This window comes from Phyllobates terribilis, unplaced genomic scaffold, assembly GCF_046119375.1.
Source record: "Phyllobates terribilis strain yellow unplaced genomic scaffold, ASM4611937v1 Scaffold_11__3_contigs__length_659146591, whole genome shotgun sequence".
Lineage (NCBI taxonomy): Eukaryota > Metazoa > Chordata > Amphibia > Anura > Dendrobatidae > Phyllobates > Phyllobates terribilis.
In genome coordinates this window covers 415,290,761-415,315,914 of record NW_027362771.1, presented here as the reverse complement: position 1 = coordinate 415,315,914, position 25,154 = coordinate 415,290,761, and the positions used below count along the sequence as shown (strand labels likewise).

The 25,154-nt window shown below is 40.0% G+C and overlaps 1 protein-coding gene across 1 annotated transcript in view; it reads left to right on the top strand.

The window, feature by feature from the left end:
* USP8 (ubiquitin specific peptidase 8) overlaps positions 1–25,154 on the top strand; it is an 80,462-nt gene that overhangs the window by 32,643 nt on the left and 22,665 nt on the right. The window contains exons 8-9 of the mRNA XM_073653099.1: positions 21,625–21,787; positions 24,745–24,889. Of these exons, the coding sequence (XP_073509200.1) occupies positions 21,625–21,787; positions 24,745–24,889 (308 nt within the window). The remainder of the gene's footprint in view (positions 1–21,624; positions 21,788–24,744; positions 24,890–25,154) is intronic.

Here is a 25,154-nt window from a genome sequence, read left to right as displayed (position 1 = left end):
CATAATCAGAACATTTTTCATTTTTGTGCTTTTTTTTTTTTGTTCCCTCTCAAGCCATAATATTTTGTAATTCTCTGACGTCATAGCCATATGACAGCTTATTTTTTTGTACTGTTGAAAGAAATTATTTTACCATACAATGTTGTGAAAAATTACAGCAATAACAAACTTCTATATGTATGTACAGTGGCATGTAAAAGTTGGGCACCCCTGGTCAAAATTACTGTTGTGAACTGTTAAGCAAGTTGAAGATTAACGTTGGGCCTTTTAGAGATCATTTAAAGATAACGTTTCCTTTGTATTTTAGGCAAGTAAAAATATATAGTTTCTTCTGTTACATTTTAAAAATAACAAAAAGGAAAATGGGCCGGTGCAAAAGTTTGGGCACTTTTGGAGATTTGTGTACTCAGATGTCTTTTGACCAAGGTTTCAGACCTTAATTAGCCTGTTAGGGTTATGGCTTGTTTACTAACATCATTAGGAAAGGCCAGGTGATGTATAGTTCCCAGCTTTATGAAAACCGAGCCTCCTCTAACCTTGTGCCAAAAACGGCAGCCATGGGTTCTTCTAAGCAGCTGCCTAGCACTCTGAAAATGGTGGAGGCCCACAAAGCAGGAGAAGGCTACAAGAAGTTAACAAAGTATTTTCAAGTTTCCCTTTCTTCAGTTCAAAATGTAATTAAGAAATAGCAGTTAACAGGAACAGTGGAGGTCAAGATAAGGTGTGAAGACCAAGTATAATTTCAGTGAGAGCTGCTTGTAGGATTGCTAGAGAGGTAAATCGGAACCCCCGCTTGACTAAAAAGACCTTCAGAAAGATTTAGACTCTGGAGTTTTGGTACATCATTCTACTATTCAGACACATCTGCACAAATATGAGCTTCATGGAAGAGTCATCAGAAGAAAACCTCTCCTGCATTCTCACCATAGAATTCAGTGTCAAAAGTATGCAAAAGAACATCTAAACAAGCCTGATACATTTTGGAAACAAGTCCTGTGAACCGAAGAGGTTAAAATACAACCCCTGGCAAAAATTATGGAATCACCGGGCTCGGAGGATGTTCATTCAGTTGTTTAATGTTGTTGAAAAAAAGCAGATCACAGACATGGCACAAAACTAAAGTTATTTCAAATGGCAACTTTAGGGCTTTAAGAAACACTAAAAGAAATCAAGATTAAAAATGTGGTACTCAGTAAGGGTAATTTTTTTTCAGACGAAGCAGAGGGAAAAAATTATGGAATCACTCAATTCTGAGGAAAAAAATTATGGAATCATGAAAAACAAACACACAAAAGAACACTCCAATTCATCACTAGTATTTTGTTGCACCACCTCTGGTTTTAATAACAGCTTGCAGTCTGAGGCATGGACTTAATGAGTGACAAACAGTACTCTTCATCAATCTGGGTCCAACTTTCTCTGATTGCTGTTGCCAGATCAGCTTTGCAGGTTGGAGCCTTGTCATGGACCATTTTCTTCAACTTCCACCAAAGATTTTCAATTGGATTGAGATCCGGACTATTTGCAAGCAATGACATTGATCTTATGTGTCTAAATTCAAGGAATGTTTTCACAGTTTTTGCTCTATGGCAGGATGCATTATCATCTTGAAAAATGTCATCATCCCCAAACATCCTTTCAATTGATGGGCTAAGAAAACTGTCCAAAATATCAATGTAAACTTGGGCATTTATTGAAGATGTAATGACAGCCATCTCCCCAGTGCCTTTACCTGACATGCAGCCCCATGTTATCAATGACTGTGGAAATTTGCATGTTCGCTTCATGCAGTCATCTTCATAAATCTCATTGGAACGGCACCAAACAAAAGTTCCAGCATCATCACCTTGCCCAATGCAGATTCGCGATTCATCACTTGAATATGACTTTAATCCAGTCATCCACAGTCCACAATTGCTTTTCCTTAGCCCATTGTAACCTTGTTTTTTTTCTGTTTAGGTGTTAATGATGGCTTATGTTTAGCTTTTCTGTATGTAAATCCCATTCCCTTTAGGTGGTTTCTTACAGTTCGGTCACAGACCTTGACTCCAGTTTCCTCCCATTCGTTCCTCATTTGTTTTGTTGTGCATTTCCTGTTTTGGAGACATATTGCTTTAAGTTTCCGGTCTTGAAGCTTTGATGTATTCCTTGGTCTACCAGTATGTTTGCCTTCAACAACCTTCCCATGTTGTTTGTATTTGGTCCTGATTTTAGACACAGCTGACTGTGAACAACGAACATCTTTTGCAACATTGCGTGATGATTTACCTTCTTTTAAGAGTTTGATAATCCTCTCCTTTGTTTCAATTGACATCTCTTGTGTTGGAGCCATGATTCATGTCAGTCCACTTGGTGCAACAGCTCTCCAAGGTGTGATCATTCCTTTTTAGATGCAGACTAACGAGCAGATCTAATTTGATGCAGGTGTTAGTTTTGGAAATGAAAATTTACAAGGTGATTCCATAATTTTTTCCTCAGAATTGAGTGATTCCATAATTTTTTCCCTCTGCTTGGTCTGAAAAAAATTACCCTTACTGAGTACCACATTTTTAATTTTGATTTATTTTAGTGTTTCTTAAAGCTCTAAAGTTGCCATTTGAAATGACTTTAGTTTTGTGCCATGTCTGTGATCTGATTTTTTTCAACAACATTAAACAACTGAGTGAACATCCTCCGAGCCCGGTGATTCCATAATTTTTGCCAGGGGTTGTAGAACTCTTTGGTCACAATGATCAAAGGTGGAGAAAAAAAGGGCACAGAATTTCGGGAAAAGAAAATCTCGCCAACCATTAAACCCTTTCTTACATGGTCAATAATAGTACGTCCCTGTGCCCTGCGCCTATTGGGCCAGGGACATACTATTACTGCATAATAGGATCGCGCCCGCACACAAGCGGTGCTGGGTGATCGCCGCTGGGTGTCAGCTGTGACAATGTGCAAAGAGCTGTCCCGCACCGCTCCCAGCACATTAACCCCCGAAATGCTGTGATCGAAGTCTATCGAAGCATTCCGGAAGCAAGGGAAGGTAAGCGCCGATACTTATCTCTTCTCCGGTGTCCCGCACTGTCTGAGCCTGGTCCTGGTGGTTGTCATGGTGACCCATCCGGGTCACCAGACAGGAGGAAGTTACTTTGATCATGCACAGTGCGCGATCAATGCAACTTCTCCCTGTGCAGCGCTGACAGGCTGTATAGCACAGGAATGCTGCTGCATCTCTATGCTATACAGGCGATCAGACTGAAAAAAAGTGAAAGTCCCATAGTGGGACAATGTGTAAAAGTAAGAAAAGTGTCAAAGTGAAAAGAAAAAAAAATAAAATTGTAAGAATATTAAAAAAATAATCAAAAAATTAAAAATATACTGTACCTATAAATATGAAAACAAAACAAACAATAAAAATACACACATTTGGTATCGCCGTGTCCGTAACGACCTGACCTATAAAACTGTCCCAGTAGTTAACCCCTTTAGTGAACACGGTAAAAAATAAAAACAAAGCAAAAAACATTATCATAATATCGCCAAACAAAAAATTGAATAAAACGCGATCAAAAAGGCAAACCTAAATAAAAATGGTACCGTTGAAAATGTCATCTTGTCCCGCAAAAAACAAGCCGCCATACAGCTTCATCAGCCGAAAAATAAAAGTTATAGCTCACAGAATAAAGCGATGCAAACATTTTTTTTCTGTAAAATACTTTTTATTGTGTAAAAGCGCCAAAACATAAAAAATCTAAATAAATGTGGTACCGGTGTAAATGTACTGACCCGAAGAATAACGCTGCCTTATCAATTTTATCACATGCAGAACGGCATAAAACCCCCCAAAAAAAGATTCCTGAATTGTTGGCTTTTGTTTATTCTGCCTCCCAAAAATCGGAATAGAAAGCGATCAAAAAATGTCACGTGCCCGAAAATGGTACCAATAAAAACGTCAACTTGTCCCGCAAAAAACAAGCCGTCACATGACTGTCGGCCAAAATATGGAAAAATTAAAGCTCTCAAAATATGGCAATGCAAAAACTAGTCTTTACAACAAAAAAAAAGCGTCTTTTAGTGTGTAACAGCTGTCAATCATAAAAACCCATTATCAATCTGTTATCGCTGTAATCACACCGACCCGAAGAAGAAAGTCATCTAATCACTTATACCACACGAGGAACGGCGTAAAAAATAAACTCTAGGGTTGGGGTTCGGGTTGGACTAGGGATTTTTTCAAAAGTAAAGAAAAAAAAAATGACAACGAAATGGTGACTAGTGTTGAGCGCAAGTGCTCGCTACTTGAGTTTGCATCGGGTGCTCGAGTCTCCGTCCCATATGTTTTTCAGCTGTTATACAGCCAAAAAAAACGAACGGGGATTGCCTGCCATGCTCGAGCGATCCCCGCATGTTTTTTTTGGGGTGTCGCAACAACCGTGAAACATGCGGGCGGGGACTCGAGCATGTCACTCGAGCACCCGCGATACATGGTGCGTACCCGAGTATCCGATGCAAACTCAAGTAGCGAGCACTTGCGCTCAAGACTAATGACAACTTATTCAATATGATGACCTAATGTTTATCAAATTCTGTGTCATACCTCTGGTTTCAAAATGTTCACTATACCCCTTGATAAAATCCTTGAGGGGTGTAGTTTCCAAAATGGTGTCATTTGTAGGGAGTTTCCCACTGTTTAGGCACATTATGGGCTCTCCAAGCGCAACATGGCGTCTACTAATTATTCAGTCAAATTTTACATTCAAAAAGTCAAATGGCGCTCCTTTCCTTCCGAACCCTGCCGTGTTCCCAAACAGTGTTTTTCCCCCACATATGGGATATCGGCGTGCTCAGGAGGAATTTCACAACAAATTTTGGGGTCCATTTTTTCCTGATACCCTTGCGCAAATAAAAAAATTGAGGTCTACAGTAACATTTTTGTGAGAAAAAGGTAAATGTTAATTTCCAGGATTTCCCTCCTGACAGCACCCTCAGGAGGACGTCCTTCATATCTCTGATAGGGACAGGAAACACAGAAAAGTTTAAAAGGCCCCCCCCCCCTCCACCCATACCTTCAGTGTTTTTCCTGTCCCTATCGGAGACAGGACGCAGAAGAACACACCTCCAGTGAGCAGGAGCTCCTGAGGCCGGACGCGGGAGGATCGGGATGGGGTCCTCGCACTCCTCCCCTTCCTTCTGCCATTGTCCGGAGGCTCAATATGTACAGAGAGGAGAGAACAAGGCGCAATGGGTGACTCAGTATTGCAATTGTTAGAGGTGTGTGGGGATGGCTACTAACCTTATGAAGTTGTGCACCTCTGCACAACCCCAGTGTAAAGCTCCACAAGCTCCGCTCTGTTGGTGGCTATCATCTATTTCCAGCGGCGTTCACAGATCCTGATCTCTCGGTGGTGGATCACGTGGTCAGGTTAGTAGCATGTAATGCCGAGATAGCCGCCCAGCTTCACCAACACCCCCGGCAGCGTTCCGGAGGGGTTAGGGCAGCGCAGCTTGGAAAACCAGGGTAGTAATTCTAATTAAATTGCTCCCACAGGTGAAAGAACAATAGATTAAAGGCAGCTCTACCGCACCCCAACAGGGGGAAAAGGACAATCAGTGAATATGAATAGCGGTACCAGAGCGCCAATAACAGGGCAAAAATATTAAAAGGACTGATTTATTAATACACACAACGCGTTTCGGTGGACACAGCCACCTTCATCAGGTGTGACAAGCAGCAAACAATTGATCCTTATATACATTTGACTAGGTATACAATTACTTAAAAGGGGCGGGGCCAGATACAGAGTAATACCTCTATATTAACCCCTTGAGTTCATATATGCTCAATAGAGTAAAAAGGATTGTTATAAATTAATGCCTAATGAAGCATATAGGGTTCTTCTAAAAAGGATTCGCTGTATAAAAACTTGTGAATCCTATAATCATAATACTTCATAGGATATATTGTCATCTACCACCCTATATTTTATATTATAAAAAAAAAATAATAATTTTTACATACAACATAAAACAATGTATAAATATAAAGTTATAAAATTACAATCAGTTTCTATCATTATAGTTAGGGAAAAGTAGACGAAGAAAGGAAAGAGGAAAAAAAAAAAACTTCCCCAAAAAAAAATTAAAAATTTTTTTTTTTTCTTTTTTTCCCCTTCCCTTTCTCTATCTCCCTCCTCTCTCCTTTCTCTCTCTCTCCTCCCTCCTCCCCTCCCTCTCTCCTTTCCCCTCTTCCCTCCTTCTCTCTCTCCTCCCCCCTCCTCCTCCATATAAAAGATATAATAAATTTGCTAAAATATAAAAACAATTATTTAAAAAGTTGTCTTCTCTATATTAACGTTCAAACCTTCAGGAGACAAGGTTCCCATTTTGAAAATCCAATAATTTTCACGTGTAATAAGACGATTTAGTCTATCAGGGTGTGTATCAACTATATGATCAATGATAGTTAGTTTTAGGTTATTAGGATTTTTTTGATGTTCTTTTAAGAAATGATTAGAAACACTATGTAGGGGAAAGCCGTTTCTAATATTTTGGCGATGTTTATTTAATCTGGAGTGCATTTCCTGGATAGTGCGGCCAATGTATTGCAGGCCGCAGGTGCACTGGAGCAGATAGATCACATATGAGGACTGACATGTAAGTCTAAAGCGAATGGGATATATCTCTCCAGTGACCGCAGAGACGAATGTTTTAGCTCCGTTATCAATGGATTGACAGCATAAGCATTTAGGGACGTTACATTTATAACATCCATTATTGCTAATAGGAGCTGAATTTAAATGGTTCCGTCTTCTACCAATTGTTGTATTGCTAGGGGCTATATAGTTTCCTAGATTTTTACTCCTCCGATATATGACATGAGGAAATTCCGGTAAATGACCAGTTAATATTGGATCATTACTTAAAATGAACCAGTATTTTTTTAATAAACTGGATAACACTTGCGTAGGTTTACCATAAGTAGTAATCAGATTTAAACTGAAATCGTTGTATGGCTCTTGGCTGGTATTCTTGGATTTGTTGATACACAAGTTCTGTGATAGGGATCTAGTTTTGGAGAAAGCATCCTTTAATAATTTCTGGGGGTATCCCTTAGCTCTAAAACGTTTCTGTAAAACCTTAGATTCCAGAAAAAAATCCGAATCATGTGTACAATTTTTTCTGACACGCCAATATTGACCGTATGGAATATTTCTAATCCAGCTGGGTAGATGGCCACTGTCAAATTCAAGATAGCTATTTACATCCACTTCCTTAAAGTGGGTAGATGTGGATATTTTACCCGAATTGTCTATATTTATCTGAAGGTCAAGATATTGAATATTACTCTCAGATATGGTAGAGGTAAAGGAAAGACCCCAGTCGTTAGAGTTTAATTTATCAATAAATTTGGCAGCCTCCACAGTATTTCCCCTCCATATGATAAACAGATCATCTATAAAGCAGCGGTACATAATGATGGATTTATCGGCGCCGAGGGATTGCGCGATGTGGATAGACTCGAATGCACCCATATATAGATTTGCATAACTGGGGGCAAACCTCGTCCCCATCGCGCAGCCCCTCAGCTGCCGATACATCACCCCCTCAAAAGAAAATACATTGTTCTCAAGAATGAGAGTTATACCCCTCAATAAAAAGTTTTTTTGAGGATCTTGTAAGTTAGGGTTCTCATCTAGGAATTTTTTAATTGCCTGTAAACCCAATACATGTGTGATATTGGAATAAAGAGAGCTTATATCGAGTGTAATAAGAAGACAGCCTGGAAGAGGGGGTAATTCTCTCAATAGTCTAATTAAATGTGTGGAATCCTTTAAATGAGAATCTAGGGATAAAATGTACTTCTGTAAAAAAAGATCAATATAGTGGGATAAGTTGGAAAAAATTCCTAGATGAGGACCCTAACTTACAAGATCCTCAAAAAACTTTTTATTGAGGGGTATAACTCTCATTCTTGAGAACAATGTATTTTCTTTTGAGGGGGTGATGTATCGGCAGCTGAGGGGCTGCGCGATGGGGACGAGGTTTGCCCCCAGTTATGCAAATCTATATATGGGTGCATTCGAGTCTATCCACACCGCGCAATCCCTCGGCGCCGATAAATCCATCGTTATGTACCGCTGCTTTATAGATGATCTGTTTATCATATGGAGGGGAAATACTGTGGAGGCTGCCAAATTTATTGATAAATTAAACTCTAACGACTGGGGTCTTTCCTTTACCTCTACCATATCTGAGAGTAATATTCAATATCTTGACCTTCAGATAAATATAGACAATTCGGGTAAAATATCCACATCTACCCACTTTAAGGAAGTGGATGTAAATAGCTATCTTGAATTTGACAGTGGCCATCTACCCAGCTGGATTAGAAATATTCCATACGGTCAATATTGGCGTGTCAGAAAAAATTGTACACATGATTCGGATTTTTTTCTGGAATCTAAGGTTTTACAAAAACGTTTTAGAGCTAAGGGATACCCCCAGAAATTATTAAAGGATGCTTTCTCCAAAACTAGATCTCTATCACAGAACTTGTGTATCAACAAATCCAAGAATACCAGCAAAGAGCCATACAACGACTTCAGTTTAAATCTGATTACTACCTATGGTAAACCTACGTAAGTGTTATCCAGTTTATTAAAAAAATACTGGTTCATTTTAAGTAATGATCCAATATTAACTGGTCATTTACCGGAATTTCCTCATGTCATATATCGGAGGAGTAAAAATCTAGGAAACTATATAGCCCCTAGCAATACAACAATTGGTAGAAGACGGAACCATTTAAATTCAGCTCCTATTAGCAATAATGGATGTTATAAATGTAATGTCCCTAAATGCTTATGCTGTCAATCCATTGATAACGGAGCTAAAACATTCGTCTCTGCGGTCACTGGAGAGATATATCCCATTCGCTTTAGACTTACATGTCAGTCCTCATATGTGATATATCTGCTCCAGTGCACCTGCGGCCTGCAATACATTGGCCGCACTATCCAGGAAATGCACTCCAGATTAAATAAACATCGCCAAAATATTAGAAACGGCTTTCCCCTACATAGTGTTTCTAATCATTTCTTAAAAGAACATCAAAAAAATCCTAATAACCTAAAACTAACTATCATTGATCATATAGTTGATACACACCCTGATAGACTAAATCGTCTTATTACACGTGAAAATTATTGGATTTTCAAAATGGGAACCTTGTCTCCTGAGAGTTTGAACCTTAATATAGAGAAGACAACTTTTTAAATAATTGTTTTTATATTTTAGCAAATTTATTATATCTTTTATATGGAGGAGGAGGGGGGAGGAGAGAGAGAAGGAGGGAAGAGGGGAAAGGAGAGAGGGAGGGGAGGAGGGAGGAGAGAGAGAAAGGAGAGAGGAGGGAGATAGAGAAAGGGAAGGGGAAAAAAAGAAAAAAAAAAAAAATTTTTTAATTTTTTTTTGGGAAAGTTTTTTTTTTTTCTCTTTCCTTTCTTCGTCTACTTTTCCCTAACTATAATGATAGAAACTGATTGTAATTTTATAACTTTATATTTATACATTGTTTTATGTTGTATGTAAAAATTATTATTTTTTTTATAATATAAAATATAGGGTGGTAGATGACAATATATCCTATGAAGTATTATGATTATAGGATTCACAAGTTTTTATACAGCGAATCCTTTTTATAAGAACCCTATATGCTTCATTAGGCATTAATTTATAACAATCCTTTTTACTCTATTGAGCATATATGAACTCAAGGGGTTAATATAGAGGTATTACTCTGTATCTGGCCCCGCCCCTTTTAAGTAATTGTATACCTAGTCAAATGTATATAAGGATCAATTGTTTGCTGCTTGTCACACCTGATGAAGGTGGCTGTGTCCACCGAAACGCGTTGTGTGTATTAATAAATCAGTCCTTTTAATATTTTTGCCCTGTTATTGGCGCTCTGGTACCGCTATTCATATTCACTGATTGTCCGGAGGCTGATACCCCGCCTGACAAGGGGTCCCTCAGCCTGGTCGGTTGAGCAGGTGCCTCCCGAGGTGGACCGTTTTCCCCCGCTAAGGGGGCTCTGGGTCCATGCCGCTGCAGCCCTGCGCACGTTCCTATGTGCACAGGGGAGAAGGGAGTGAATGGCTTTTCCGGTTACAGGGGCAGTGGAATGCCTGCCTTTAGTAACTGGCGCTGGAACGCACTTCCAGTTCCGGTTTACATTTGAAAAAAGGGCGCCAACCTGCAATTAAAGGGGAAACGCCTAAATTTTGACGAGGCAGATGGAAGACAGGTGAGACAGATGCAGCCCCACAGTTAAATAGCCTGAGGTATCACTGTGTCTGGACACAAGCCATGGAAGGATTAACCACTGGTCCCCCTGATATGCCAGCAGAAACCCCGGTACATGTGAGTTAATGGGAGTTTCTTGGTCTAAGTTTACCTGCTACCATCTGTAGGTTATTACTATTATTATTATTATTTATTATTATAGCGCCATTTATTCCATGGCGCTTTACATGTGAAAAAGGGGGTATAATACAAGAACAATTTCAATAATCTTGAACACAATGTGACAGCGACTGGTACAGGCGGAGCGAGGACCCTGCCCGCGAGGGCTCACAATCTACGAGGGATGGGTGAGGATACAGTAGGTGAGGGTAGAGCTGGTCGTGCAGCGGTATGGTGGAGCGGTGGTTACTGCAGGTTGTAAGCTTGTCGGAAGAGGTGGGTCTTCAGGTTCCTTTTGAAGGTTTCCACGGTAGGCGAGAGTCTGATACGTTGGGGTAGAGAGTTCCAGAGTAGGGCGGAAGCACGGGAGAAATCTTGTATACGGTTGTGGGAGGAGGAGATAAGAGGGGAGTAGAGCAGGAGATCTTGTGAGGATCGGAGGTTGCGTGCAGGTATGTAACGGGAGACTAGGTCGGAGATATATGGAGGAGACAGGTTGTGAATGGCTTTGTATGTCATGGTTAGGGTTTTGAACTGGAGTCTCTGAGCAATGGGGAGCCAGTGAAGAGATTGACAGAGAGGAGAGGCCGGGGAATAGCGGGGGGACAGGTTGATTAGTCGAGCAGCAGAGTTTATGATAGATTGGAGGGGTGCGAGAGTGTTAGAGGGGAGGCCACAGAGCAGGAGGTTGCAGTAGTCAAGGCGGGAGATGATGAGGGCGTGCACTAGGTTATTACTATATGATCCCTTGTTGTTGTAGGACAAGGAGGGCTCTAAAAAATCCACAATGTCATCAACCCCTAAGAGAAAAGGGAAAAGATGCGCCATCTGTAACCTGAAGATACCGGACACATATGGGAAGCAATTATGCACCGACTGTATTGCCCGAGTAGTCAGGGATGAACATTCCTCCTTTATGTCGGACATAAGATCCATAATAAGAGAGGAGGTCCAAGGTTCAGCCGCGTATATAATCCCCACACAAACTTGCCAACCTGGACCTAGGCAAACGAGACCCCGGTGGGAGATAGAATCTAGCTCAGAGGAGGAGGAAGAACGATCAGTTTACTCTAATCCTGATCAGGATTAGAGGGAGGGATCTATTTCAGTTCTCCCAGAAGAAAGGAAGAAATATCTTTTTGCTTGGGAAAACACTGAACCACCTTTATCGGCAGTAAGGAACACTATGAAAGTGGAAGACATCCTCCAGCTCTCCTTAGTACAAGATAAAATGTTCGGAGGGTTGAGAACCCGTATGAACAGAGTATTCCCTGTCAATAATCACATTAAAGCCGTGATTTTAGAGGAATGGGAGGAGGTAGAGAAAAAATTAGTAATTCCCAGAAGTTTCAGATCCCGTTTGCCTTTTGAGCCAGAGGAAATCAAGCTGTGGGAGGAGAGCCCAAAAATTGATATTCCAATAGCTAGAGTAGCAAAAAAGACATCGATCCCCTTTGAGGACTCGTCATGCTTAAAGGACCCTATGGACAGGAAGGCAGACCACCTCCTTAAAAAAAAAAAACTGGGGAAACTGCAGCTGCAGTAATTAAAACAAACATCGCAGCAACCTCGGTAATCATTTGGTTGGAACAGTTGGAAGACCATCTGAGGAACAAAACTTCCAGAGAGGAGATCAGAGACTCCTTCCCTCTGCTAAGAATGGCAACAGTGTTTATGGCCGACGCCTCAGCCGAATCAATTAGGTTTGCTGCAAGAAATGATGCATTATCTACTGCAGCCAGGCGAGCAGTATGGCTAAAAACCTGGTCTGGAGCTAACCAGTCCAAAAACAAATTGCGCTCCATCCCCTTTTCTGGCCTCCGAGTGTTCGGTGCAATTCTAGATGATATGCTAGAAAAGGCCTCGGACGAAAATAAGGGAATTCCAGAGGAAAAACCCAGGAAAATAACATCCTTTCGGAGACCACGTCCCCAACAGAGATCAGAATACACTGGAAAGAGAAAATCTGGTAGATGGAGCTACCAAAATGGGGGTAAGAGCAGAAATACCTTTTCTAGTATGGGAAATAGCTTGCGTAGACAATGAGGGTAGGAGGGGAGACTCCAACTTTTTCTCGGAGCGTGGTCGAGGGTATCCAGCAATCCATGGATGCTCCAGTTAATTGCAGATTTTTAATTTTCTATCTTGTACCCATCTGCAATTAACTGGAGCATCCATGGATAATTATGGAATCACCCTGTAAATTTTCATTTCCAAAACTAACACCTGCGTCAAATTAGATCTGCTCGTTAGTCTGCATCTAAAAAGGAATGATCACACCTTGGAGAGCTGTTGCACCAAGTGGACTGACATGAATCATGGCTCCAACACGAGAGATGTCAATTGAAACAAAGGAGAGGATTATCAAACTCTTAAAAGAAGGTAAATCATCACGCAATGTTGCAAAAGATGTTGGTTGTTCACAGTCAGCTGTGTCTAAAATCAGGACCAAATACAAACAACATGGGAAGGTTGTTAAAGGCAAACATACTGGTAGACCAAGGAAGACATCAAAGCGTCAAGACCGGAAACTTAAAGCAATATGTCTCCAAAACAGGAAATGCACAACAAAACAAATGAGGAACGAATGGGAGGAAACTGGAGTCAATGTCTGTGACCCAACTGTAAGAAACCGCCTAAAGGGAATGTGATTTACATACAGAAAAGCTAAACATAAGCCATCATTAACACCTAAACAGAAAAAAACAAGGTTACAATGGGCTAAGGAAAAGCAATTGTGGACTGTGGATGATTGGATGAAAGTCATATTCAAGTGATGAATCGCGTATCTGCATTAGGCAAGGTGATGATGCTGGAACTTTTGTTTGGTGTCGTTCCAATGAGCTTTATAAAGAGGACTGCATGAAGAGAACATGCAAATTTCCACAGTCATTGATGATATGGGGCTGCATGTCAGGTAAAGGCACTGGGAAGATGACTGTCATTACATCTTCAATAAATGCCCCAGTTTACATTGATATTTTGGACAGTTTTCTTATCCCATCAATTGAAAGGATGTTTGGGGATGATGACATCATTTTTTCAAGATGATAATGCATCCTGCCATAGAGCAAAAACTGTGAAAACATTCCTTGAAATTAGACACATAAGGTCAATGTCATTGCCTGCAAATAATAGTCCGGATCTCAATCCAATTGAAAATCTTTGGTGGAAGTTGAAGAAAATGGTCCATGACAAGGCTCCAACCTGCAAAGCCAGATTGATGAAGAGAACTGTTACTTGCAGGTGTAGTAATACCGGTGCCAGTGGCCGAACAGTTTTCAGGGTACTATTCAAACCTGTTCTCGATTTAAAAAAAAAAAAAAAAAAAAAAGCCAGGAGGCGATTACCGCACAATTATAAACCTAAAGTCATTAAACAAATCAGATCTCAGAGACAGAATCATTGCTTTCGGAAATAAATCGAAGGTGACAATCAGAGAGTGCATGAAGATTCTGGGTCTGATGACAGCCTCCATACCTGCGGTTCGGTGGAGCCAATTTCATTCAAGGCCCCTTCAACATCAGATCCTAGGATCCTGGAACAGGAAGCTGGAGAGTCTGGACAAGAAGATAACCTTGTCAGGAACAGCAAAGAAATCTCTGAAGTGGTGGACTTCAAGAACCAACCTGGAAAAGGGAGTTATGTGGAAGTTGATTCCCTTCATCACCCTTACCACCGACGCAAGCGGCAAAGGCTGGGGAGCACATGTGGAAGATCAGTACCTACAAGGTACCTGGCACGCACAATACCTTCCTGGATCATCGAACCTAAAAGAGCTCCTAGCGGTCTGGGAAACCTTGAAAACATGTCAGACGGATCTGAAACATCAACATGTCAGAGTCCTGTCAGACAATATGACAACCATGGTCTTCCTCAAACATCAGGGGGGCCAAGACATCACTAACTGCGAGCCTTATCGAACAAGATTTTTCAGTGGGCAGAAAAGAACATTACTTTCAATAACAGCGATACATCTGAAAGGGTCTCAGAACTCGGTGGCCAACTTCCTCAGTCGAAAAACCTTACAACAAACAGAATGGGAGCTGAATTGGGAGGAGTACCGTCACCTAGAACTCAGATGGGGTTCCCCTCAAGTCGATCTATTTGCCACCCGGAAAAACGCAAAAACAGAATTTTTCTCCCTCAACCCAAGAGACAGACCAGCCGGAGTAGATGCTCTGTCCCAGAAGTGGGACATGGAACTGGCTTACGCATTTCCTCCTCTACCCTTAATTCCACTAGTGTTAAGAAAGATTCAGGAAGATCGGACCAGGGTAATAATAATCTTACCTTTCTGGCCCATGAGGAGCTGGTTTCCTTTACTGAAGAGGATGGCCCTGGAGGATCCAATTATTCTACCAGAAAGACCGGATCTACTCTTCCAAGGACCATTATACCATCCCAAGGTAAAATTTCTACAACTTTCAGCCTGGATCTTGAAAGGAAAATCCTAAGGTCCAAAGGACTCAGACGCGGTAATCTCAACAATGGAAAATAGTAGAAAACCTGTAACATCAGCAATCTACACAAAAATATGGAAGAAGTTTTGTACACTATACTGGGAATCTGCAATGGAAGATTCGAGTCCTAACATCCCAGAGGTATTAGAATTTCTGCAGGCTGGTTTTGATAAAGGTCTAAGACCTAGCACTCTAAAGTTGCTGATTGCAGCTTTAAGTACTTTCATGGATTTCCCCTTAGCACATCATCCTTGGATCGAGAGGTTCATGAAAGCCACAAAGAGAATGAGACCGACAGTAAAAACTCATATCCCCCCTTGGGTTTTGAATGCAGTCTTAAGTAATCTGTGCAAACATCCTTACAAACCCCTCGGAGAGGCAAGTGAAAAAATTCTCTCCTTCAAAACAGTTTTTCTAGTGGCTATAACCACAGCAAGACGCATTGGGGAGATACAAGCATTCTCAATAAAAGATCCCTACCTAAAGATTCTGGACGATTGTATCATCCTCATACTTCTTGCCAAGAGTGGTAAGACCTTTTCACATGAATCAAGAAATAGTTTTACCCTCGTTCTGTCAGGACTATAGAAAATGAGCAAGAACTAGCCTTTCATTCCCTAGATGTCAGAAGGGTACTTCTTCAGTATTTAGAAACAAAAAAAGACTGGCGAATTGACTCTAACCTGTTTGTACAGTTTGCAGGTAAAAACAAAGGGAGAAAGGCTTCAAAAATGACTCTGGCAAGGTGGGTCACATCTGTGACACATCTAGCCTATTCTACAGAGGGGAAAATCCCTCCAGGTAATATCCGAGCCCATTCTACCAGTGCAATGGCCACATCACGGGCAGAACGAGCAGGTGCATCTATGGACCAAATATGTAGGGCTGCAACATGGATGAGTTTAAACACCTTTTGCAGACACTATAAGCTGGACATTCTGTCTAACCAGAAAATGGCTTTCGGAAGGAAGGTCCTCCAAGCTATAATCCCTCCCTGAATATATACTCTGGTAATCACCTGAGGGTGCGGTCAGGAGGGACGTCCTGGAAAGTAGGCATTAGACCTACTGGTAATATGGTTTCCAGGAGTCCCCTATGACAGCACCTATTATATTACCCACCTTATTCCATTCTGCTGTGTGATGTTAACATAGATAGAAGGAAGCTAAATAAAATAGCTTTGCATCCATCCTGGTGTGGTACTTGGAAAATCACTGAAGGTATGGGTGGAGGGGGAGCCTTTTAAACTGTTCTGTGTTTCCTGTACCTATCAGAGATATGAAGGACGTCCTCCTAAGGGTGCTGTCATGAGGGACCCCTGGAAACTCTATTACCGGTAGGTCTAATGCCTACTTTTTTTCTTCCACATTCCAAAAATTGCTGTGAAGCACCTGAAGGGTTAATAAACTTCTTGAACGTGGTTTTGAGCACCTTGAGGGGTGTAGTTTTTAGAATGGTGTCACTTTTGGGTATTTTCTGTCATAAAGGCCCCTCAAAGTCACTTCAAATGTGATGTGGTCCCTAAAAAAAAAAATAAATAAAAATATTTTGTTGGAAAAATGAGAAATCGCTGGTCAACTTTTAACCCTTATAGCTCCCTAACAAGAAAAAAAATTTGTTGGAAAAATTGGGCTGATGTAAAGTAGACATGTGGGAAATGTTATTTTATTAACTACTTTGTGTGACATATCTCTCTGATTTAAGGGCATAACAATTCAAATTTTGAAAATTGCGAAATTTTCGCCAAATTTCCGATTTTTTTTTTTTCCACAAACGCAAGACATATCAAAGAAATGTTACCACTATCATGAAATACAATATGTCACGAAAAAAACAATCTCAGAATCAGTAGGATCCGTTGAAGCGTTCCAGAGTTATTACCTCATAAAGTGACAGTGGTCAGAATTGTAAAAATTGGCCCTGTCATTAACGTGAAAACCACCCTCGGGGGTAAAGGCGTTAAGCATGGGGGGGGACCAATCATCCTTTGGGGTTATATTGCAGCCAGTGGTACGGGTAACATTTCACGGGTCGAGGGAAAAATGGATTCAATGAAATTTCAACAAATTCTTGATGCAAACATAACACCATCTGTAAAAAAAACAAAACAAAAAAACTGAAGTTGAAAAGAGGATGGCTTCTACAAATGGATACTGATCTAAACAGAAGTCAAAATCCACAATAGACTTCCTCAAAGGGTGCAAGCTGAAGGTTTTACAATGGCCCTCACAGTCCTCTAATCTGAACAGCATTGAAAATCTGTGGCTAGACCTCAAAAGGGCAGTGCATGCAAGATGCAAGGAAGAATGGACAAAAGTCCCTCAAGCAAGAATTGAAAGATTCTTGGCTGGCTACAATAAAACGTTTACAAGCTGTGATACTTTCAAAAGGCAAAAGGGGGTGCTAAGGCATTTGCCTTTTTTCTTTTTTGTAATTTTTAAAGTATAAAAGATTAAAATATATTTGTATATGGGTGTTTTTCTTAAAATACAAAGGAAATGTATCATCTTTAACTTTAGGCCTTTTAGAGATTCTCATTTTCAACTTCCTTAAACTGTTCACAATAACAGTAATTTTGACCAGGGGTGCCCAAACTTTTACGTGTGTGTGTGTGTGTGTGTGTGTGTGTGTGTGTGTTTTTTTATTCAATGCCATCTTAGGGTACATATGTTTTCATCGACTTTCCTTGCACATTTTTTTTTTCTTTTTTTTTGTTCAGAGAAGTGCGAAAGCAAAAAAGCTGATTATGGCTTTTCAATTTTGTAGTTAGTTTTTTTCTATTTGTATGGGTTAATTCATTTTAGATTTTGATAGATTTTGTCTGAATTGTAAAGCGCTCCAAAATATGTTGGCGCTATATAAATAAAAAGATTATCATTATTTATTACCAATACGGACGAGGTGATTACCAATTGTTTATTTTTTTATTTACTTTTAGGCTGAGTTCACACGATGCGTTTTTCATGCGTTTCCGCGGCGTTTTTGCAGTTGCGTAAACGCCGCGGAAACGCATGAAAAACGCATGGTAGAAGGGCAGCAATGTTCCCCAATGGAAATCCGCATGTGCTGTGCCCATGATGCGGATTTTTCCGCAGCGTAAACGCTGCGGTCAAAAATCCGCAGCATGTCAATTAATTTTGCGGAAACGCTGCTCTTTTGCCGCCATTGACTTGCATTAGACCGCATGGAATCCGCATCACTGTATATGTTGATGCGCTTTTCATGCGGTCTAATGTGCGGATGGTACCTGGGTGTGGATGAGAGAACTCTCATCCAGACCCAGGTACCATTAAAAAAAAAAAGAATAAAATAAAAAATATATATATTCTCACCTTCTGACGGCCCGCGCTGCGTCCTCCTGGCTTCCCGGGCACTTCGCGGTTGAATGAAGAAGGACCTTCGCTGACGTCAGAGTCATGTGACGGGTCACGTGACGCTGACGTCGGAAGGTCCTAAAGTCTTCACTGCCGGCAGCCGGGACCGATGAAGCAGGACACCGGGGGCCATCAGAGGGTAAAGTATAGATTTATTTTTTATTTTTTGACATTCACACACTATATAAATCCATGCCGGTTGCATGGATTTATATAGTGTGAAGTTGACAAGCACTTTCCAAGTGATGCTAAAATCGCTTGGGAAGCGCTTGTCAACCCGCATGCGGAAATGAAAGTGAAGACCGCTTCATTTCCGCATGTCCCTGGCAGGAAACCGCATGTACAATCCGCATGCGTTTTTTCCTGCCAGAGAGATGCAGAAACGCTCAGGAAAAAATCCTGAGCATTTCTGCATCGTGTGCACATACCCTTAAACTGGTTGCTTATTCCAAGTTTTAGATTTTTTTTTTTATACTGTGAACAGCATCAGAGATTCACTTTACAGCATCCATTTAGATGAAACCCTCAGTCTTTAAAACAAGAAAGTGCTGCAAGATTTCAGTATTCTTAAAAAGAATCTGATTATTTTACTAAGGAAACTAGTCGTATGGCTGTGAAGTTCCAAATACAGCAATAAAAAAAGATTCCTATGTTGTAGTAACTGGAAGTGCTGACAAAATCAGTCTTTAAGCCTGAAAGTGCATTGGGGGCAGGTCGATGCACTCAGGGATCACTTCCAGAATAATTCTCTGCTGAGACGTCTGATTACTATAAGATAGATATCATTTTTATTGTTGTACTAGGACCTAAACAGTCATACCTCTAGTTTCAATATTAAACTTGACCTGTGTGGTTCCCTTTAACCCATTCTTGACTGGGCAATTTCCACCTCTCCTCCTTCTTTCTCTTTTGTGTTTTCCTCCCTTTTTTTCCGAAAATCATAATTTTTTTCATTTTTCCTTCAAAATGAGGGCTTGTTCTTTTTTGGGATGAGTTGTAATTTTGAATGACACCATTAATTTCATGATATAATATACTGAAAAATGGACGCAATATTCCAACAAGGGTGAAATTAATGCAATTCCGCCAATGTCTCTATAGAGTTTTTGTTTTTTCAAAGTTCATTATACAGTAAAAGTCACCTGGCAGCATGATTCTTCAGATCAGTAGAATTAAGGTGATACCTAATATATGTATATGTTATTGTTTTGGGAAAAAATGTTTTTACCACCTTCTGAGACTTGTAGCATTTTTATTCTTCCGTTGATGAAGCTTTTGGGGTACATATAACATTTTGATTGCTTTGTATTGCATGTTTTGAGGGGAGTGCAGCAACTGAAAAATAACAGTTCTGACCTTTTTAGATTTTTATGTTTCAGCGTTTTAATTATTGTAGCATTTTTATCATTTTCTATTTTACTTTTATGTACATGTCAATACGAAATATGTTTGTTTTTCTATTGATTTCTTTCATTTACTATGAAAAGCTGTTGATTTGGTGATTTAAACTTTTATATTCTTTTTAAAAACTTTTTTTAAATTTTTTAATCTTTTTTTTTTTTTTTCTTAGTCCCTCTTGGCAACTTGAACCTGTGATTATTTTCTGACTTGTACTGCAATACTTCTGTATTGCATCATATAGTGTAATTGACCGACATGGCAGTGATGGGGCCTTCAGCTCCACTGTCTGCCATAACCTATCACTACTCCGCAATCATGTCGACAGCTGGCTAATACTTGCTAGCACACGAGTGCAGCAGAAACTAGACTGTTCACTAATTGACAGTGGCATCTAAATGGTTAAACAGCAGCGATCAGAGCAGCTTTTACATGCAGATACTGGCTGTGTAACAGTCGGCATCTGCCAAATATGGTGTGGGTTCAGTGTCTGAGTCGGCTCCATACATACACATGTGACCTGAGTGACGTACACTTGCATCGGGGTGCAGAAAAGAGTTAGTTATTATATAGATGGTAATGGAATATGAAAATCCCAGATTTTTTATTAGCTGTTTTAGTATATGTTGTTTTTTGGTTAATAAATTGCTTACATTAATATTTCAAAATGTTCCTGTTGTTGAGTTGTATACTTACAGGTGCATCTCACTAAATTATAATATCATCAAAAAGTTAATTTATTTCAGTTCTTCAATACAAAAAGTGAAACTCATGTTATATAGAGTCATTACGAACAGAGTGATCTATTTCAAGTGTTTATTTCTGTTAATGTTGATGATTATGGCTTACAGCCAATGAAAACACAAACGTCATTATCTCAGTAAATTAGAATACTTTATAACAGCTTGAAAAAAATGTTTTTAAAATCCGAAATCTTGGCCTACTGAAATGTATGTTCAGTAAATGCACTCAATACTTGGTCAGGGCTCCTTTTGCATCAATTACTGCATCAATGCGGTGTGGCATGGAGGCGATCAGCCTGTGGCACTGCTGAGGTGTTATGGAAGCCCAGGTTGCTTTGATAGCAGCCTTCAGCTCGTCTGTATTGTTGGGTCTGGTGTCTCTCATCTTCCTCTTGACAATACTCCATAGATTCTCTATGGGGTTAAGGTCAGGCGAGTTTGCTGGCCAATCAAGCACAGTGATACTGTTGTTTGTAAACCAGGTATTGGTACTTTTGTCAGTGTGGACAGGTGCCAAGTCCTGCTGGAGAATGACATTTCCATCTCCAAAGAGCTTGTTGGCAGAGGGAAGCATGAAGTGCTCTAAAATGTACTGGTAGACGGCTGCGCTGACTTTGGTCTTGATAAAACACAGTGGGCCTACACCAGCAGATGACATGGCTCCACAGACCATCACTGATTGTGGAAACTTCACACTAGACCTCAAGCAGCTTGGATTGTGGCCTCTCCACTCTTCCTCCAGACTCTGGGACCTTGATTTCCAATGAAAATTGGAACTCTGGGACCTTGTGGAGTGTGTCAATGACTGCCTTCTGGACATCTGTCAAGTCAGCAGTCTTCCCCATGATTGTGAAGCCTACTGAAACAGACTAAGGGAACTTTTTAAATACTTTGTAAGCATTTGCAGGTGTTTATTGTTAATTATTCTTATTTACTGAGATAATGACTTTTGTGTTTTCATTGGCCTTAATCAATAATCATCAACATTAACAGAAATAAACACTTGAAATAGATCACTCTGCTTGTAATGACTCTATATAATATATGAGTTTCACTTTTTGTAATGAAGAACTGAAATAAATTAACTTTTTGATGATCTTTTCATTTAGTGAGATGCACCTGTATGTCTTAATTAGTGTAAGGTTGGCTGGTTGGAATCTTGATGCCTTTTGCTAATGAGTCCCATTGTGTTACATTCAGATTTACAGCTACACGAATTGAGAGCGGCCTTCCAGAGGCATCAAAGCATTTCTGGAACACCAGAAGTCTCGCAGATTACATTATTCTGCTGGACTGGTTCAGTTCGGTCAATGACTTAAAGGTTGGAACAACTCTTCAGAGTCTAAAAGATGCTCTTTTTAAGGTAAACCAGAACTGTGAAAGTTGAAATGACATGTATTTCAGACCTTTCCTCTCTCCCCTCATTTATTTGTTTATTCCCCTCTGTGTAGAAAATACATTGAAAAAATAAACTTGTGCAGCAGTTTTTCCCTTGGCGTATGTGCACATGTTTTGGTGCAGAAAAATATACTGCAAATACTTGCGTTTCATCAGGAAAAATGCTGCTTACAATTAGTTGTTTTTTTTATGTGTTTTTTCTTGCGTTTTTTTCCCTATCATTTGAATGGGTGCAAAAATGCTGAAAGAATTGACATGCTGCAGACTTGAAAAAAATGCTTTGGTTGAAATCAGCAAGGAAAAAATAAGCAGTCTGTGCATGAGATTCCAGAAATCTCACTCACTTTGCTGGTTCTGTAAAGTGCAGCTTTTTTTTTTATCCTGGAAAGAAAAGTGGCAAAAAAAAGCAGTGTGTGAACAAGCCCTTAAGCAGGTTTTCCCACTAAATACATTTATCTGTCCACAGAAAGGGGGTACAAGCACTAGGAGCCAAATCAATCCCAATATGTTATGTATAAATAGGTCTGTACTGCACATAGGTTTTCTTTTGGGTCCGACAGGATATTCCTTACAGTCCCATAGATGTCCCTGGGCACACATTTACACTACCATTCCATTTACACAGGGAACTTTGAGACCCCCCATTCTTGGGAACCCTGGGTACTCTCATCAGTCAGATTTATTAATGTGAAAACCCCTTTAGTTTCCTCCTCTCCTTAATTACATTATATCTGTAGATACTCCCATATACCTATAGGACCTTTTAAAGGGTGTGTAACATTAGAAAGCCAACAAAGGTACTCACAATACTTAAACAAATTAATTCTTTATTGAAGATGCATGTAAAAACAGTTAAAAAGGAGTTGAACTGCGGAAAAGACAGGTAAATATAAACGTTATGTCAGTCCAAAGAAGTCTTAATCATTAGAAACCTAATCGTTCACAATTAAAGACCCATGTGGAGAGAAAGAACACTGAATCATGAGAGAGAGATCTCCTGCTATAATATCCGTATTGTCTTTTGCTCCCCCCTGCCCAGGAGATGTGGTATGCCTCGTACACGGTCAGACACAGACAATTTTTAAAATGATCTTTTGTTCGTGGGAAAACCCCTATAAGCACTTTACATGTATGATAAGTGATCCTTATTATATAGAGCCTTATTTCGATGTGATTTTACATTGGGTACAGATTAATTTCGTCTCTTCCCGGTATTGGTATGCACCTATGTTTGACCACCAGGTGGAGACATTATACCATTTTTCTTTAAGGAATATATATAAATATGTATATATTATATTATATATGATTCATGTTGTACACATGGGTTTTTAATTGGGAGGAACAAATATGTTTCTAATGGTTAACATTTCTTTTGCCTGACATAACATCTATATTTGCCTGTCTTCTCTGTAGTTCAACTCTTTTTTTTTTTTTTTTTTTTTTAACTGTTTTTATGTGTTTGTTGTGATTAAGTATGGGAGTACATTTGTTGGCTTCCTATATTATATCTGTATTGCAAGTACAAATACTACGAAAGAAATATTGACAGAATTCTTGTAAGTGTGTCTCAGAAGATTAGCGATTTCCTCCTGGCCATCCCGTGTCTGGAAGTAATACTATTGACTGCAGAAAGAACCACCCCTACATGTCTGCCTGCAGCAGGTTACAAATGCATTAGGCCTCAGGCCTCATCCATTCACAGCTGAGATCAAGGAGATCAGCAGGACATTAACTCCTGTCTTCTCTGCAAACTTACTAAAAATACTGTTTGTATCAGGAACATGCAAAAAATGTTGCGAACTGAAAAGCTTGTCCCCTCACTAGTATTGCCATTCATTTTAGGGCTTGAGGTTTCTTTTAAAAGAAAAATATCAAATTTGACCCCACAAACCTGCAGTGATATAGATGCTGGTGAGGTAAAACATGGCCTTGTGTCTATTAATACCTATACGGACACTTATTTGAGACTTGGACAATAGAAAGCTGTTAGCAGAATGATAGTTTGGTCAGCAGCCATCTCTCCTGCCTCGTTCACACACGTTAGACTGTCATCTAAGCGCTCCTGTGATCCCTGAGAGCCGCTGACACTTATCTGGTGATGGTTTTGCTTGCTGAGTACTGAAGGATTGTCGGTCCAAAATCAGATATCCCGGATCTTGATCCCTCCTGACATCATCTAACGGGGAAAAGTAAGGAGTAGAGATGAGCAAACTCTAACTTAAAAGTTCTGGGTTCGTACCAGACAGTGTCCGGTGCTAAACGCCAAACACAAACTTCTTCCGGCAGTCTGTTGCAATGTTCGGAGTTCCAGAGAAAGTCCAGGAGAGAAGTTTGGGTCACTGTTGCTTTCAATGGGGTTTGGGTTCTGGTTCAATATTGGGTACAGTTCTGGTACCCGTACCAAACTTTGGAATAAAGTTCGGTTCTAGAACCTGAACTTCCACGGGTCCGCTCATCCCTAGTCAGGAGGCCCCCCATACACGTTATACTGTCGGCTGAGCCGGAGTTAGGCGTTAGTCTGCAGGCCCCCAAACACAATAGACTATCTTTTGAGACTTGACTAAAGTTATGGCTTATAATATAAATTCCTACACTTGAATGAGCCTCTCTGTCGCACTGCATTTACTCTTTAGCTGGAAGATTAGAAACCATTAGCTCCCAGTTTAAATGCACAAAATGGTCAGCAATGAATTCATGAATTATTGTACATCAAAACTGATCAGAACATTGATAAATCTAAATAAATGGTCATAACTCACTTTTCCTACTTTACTATATAGTATTCAAAGAACATAGTCGTAGTGATGTAGACGTTTATCCCACATTTTGAGAGACCTCAGGTTTCCTGCGTGATTCAGGAGGTCTGATACATGGGTAAACATTACATTATATCTGCCTCATATTATGTTTTATTTATAGTGGGAAACTAAAGCCATCCTCAGAAGTGAGCCTTTGGTATTGGATGGTGGCTATGAAAATTGGCTTTTTAGCTATCCAATGTACACCACGAATGGGAAAGTATCTGTGCCTAGAAGAAACAAGGATGAAAACGCGGTCCTGTCATGTAAGTCAAGTTTATCAAACATTTCATACATTTGTTTTTGAAAGTGGAATTTCATTTTAATTTTAGATTTGTATATCCAGCAAATTTACATGTGTAAACCAGTGTGAATTAAGCCTTACTATGATCTTGGATTTTCGGTGTAAACCATAAAAACTAAGATTGCTTCCAAAGCTGTAGTTGGGCTATGTTACTACATGTGGACAATCTGCTGCATATTACACATAGTATTACTAACACTCTGCATAAGGTTTCACAGAATCACATT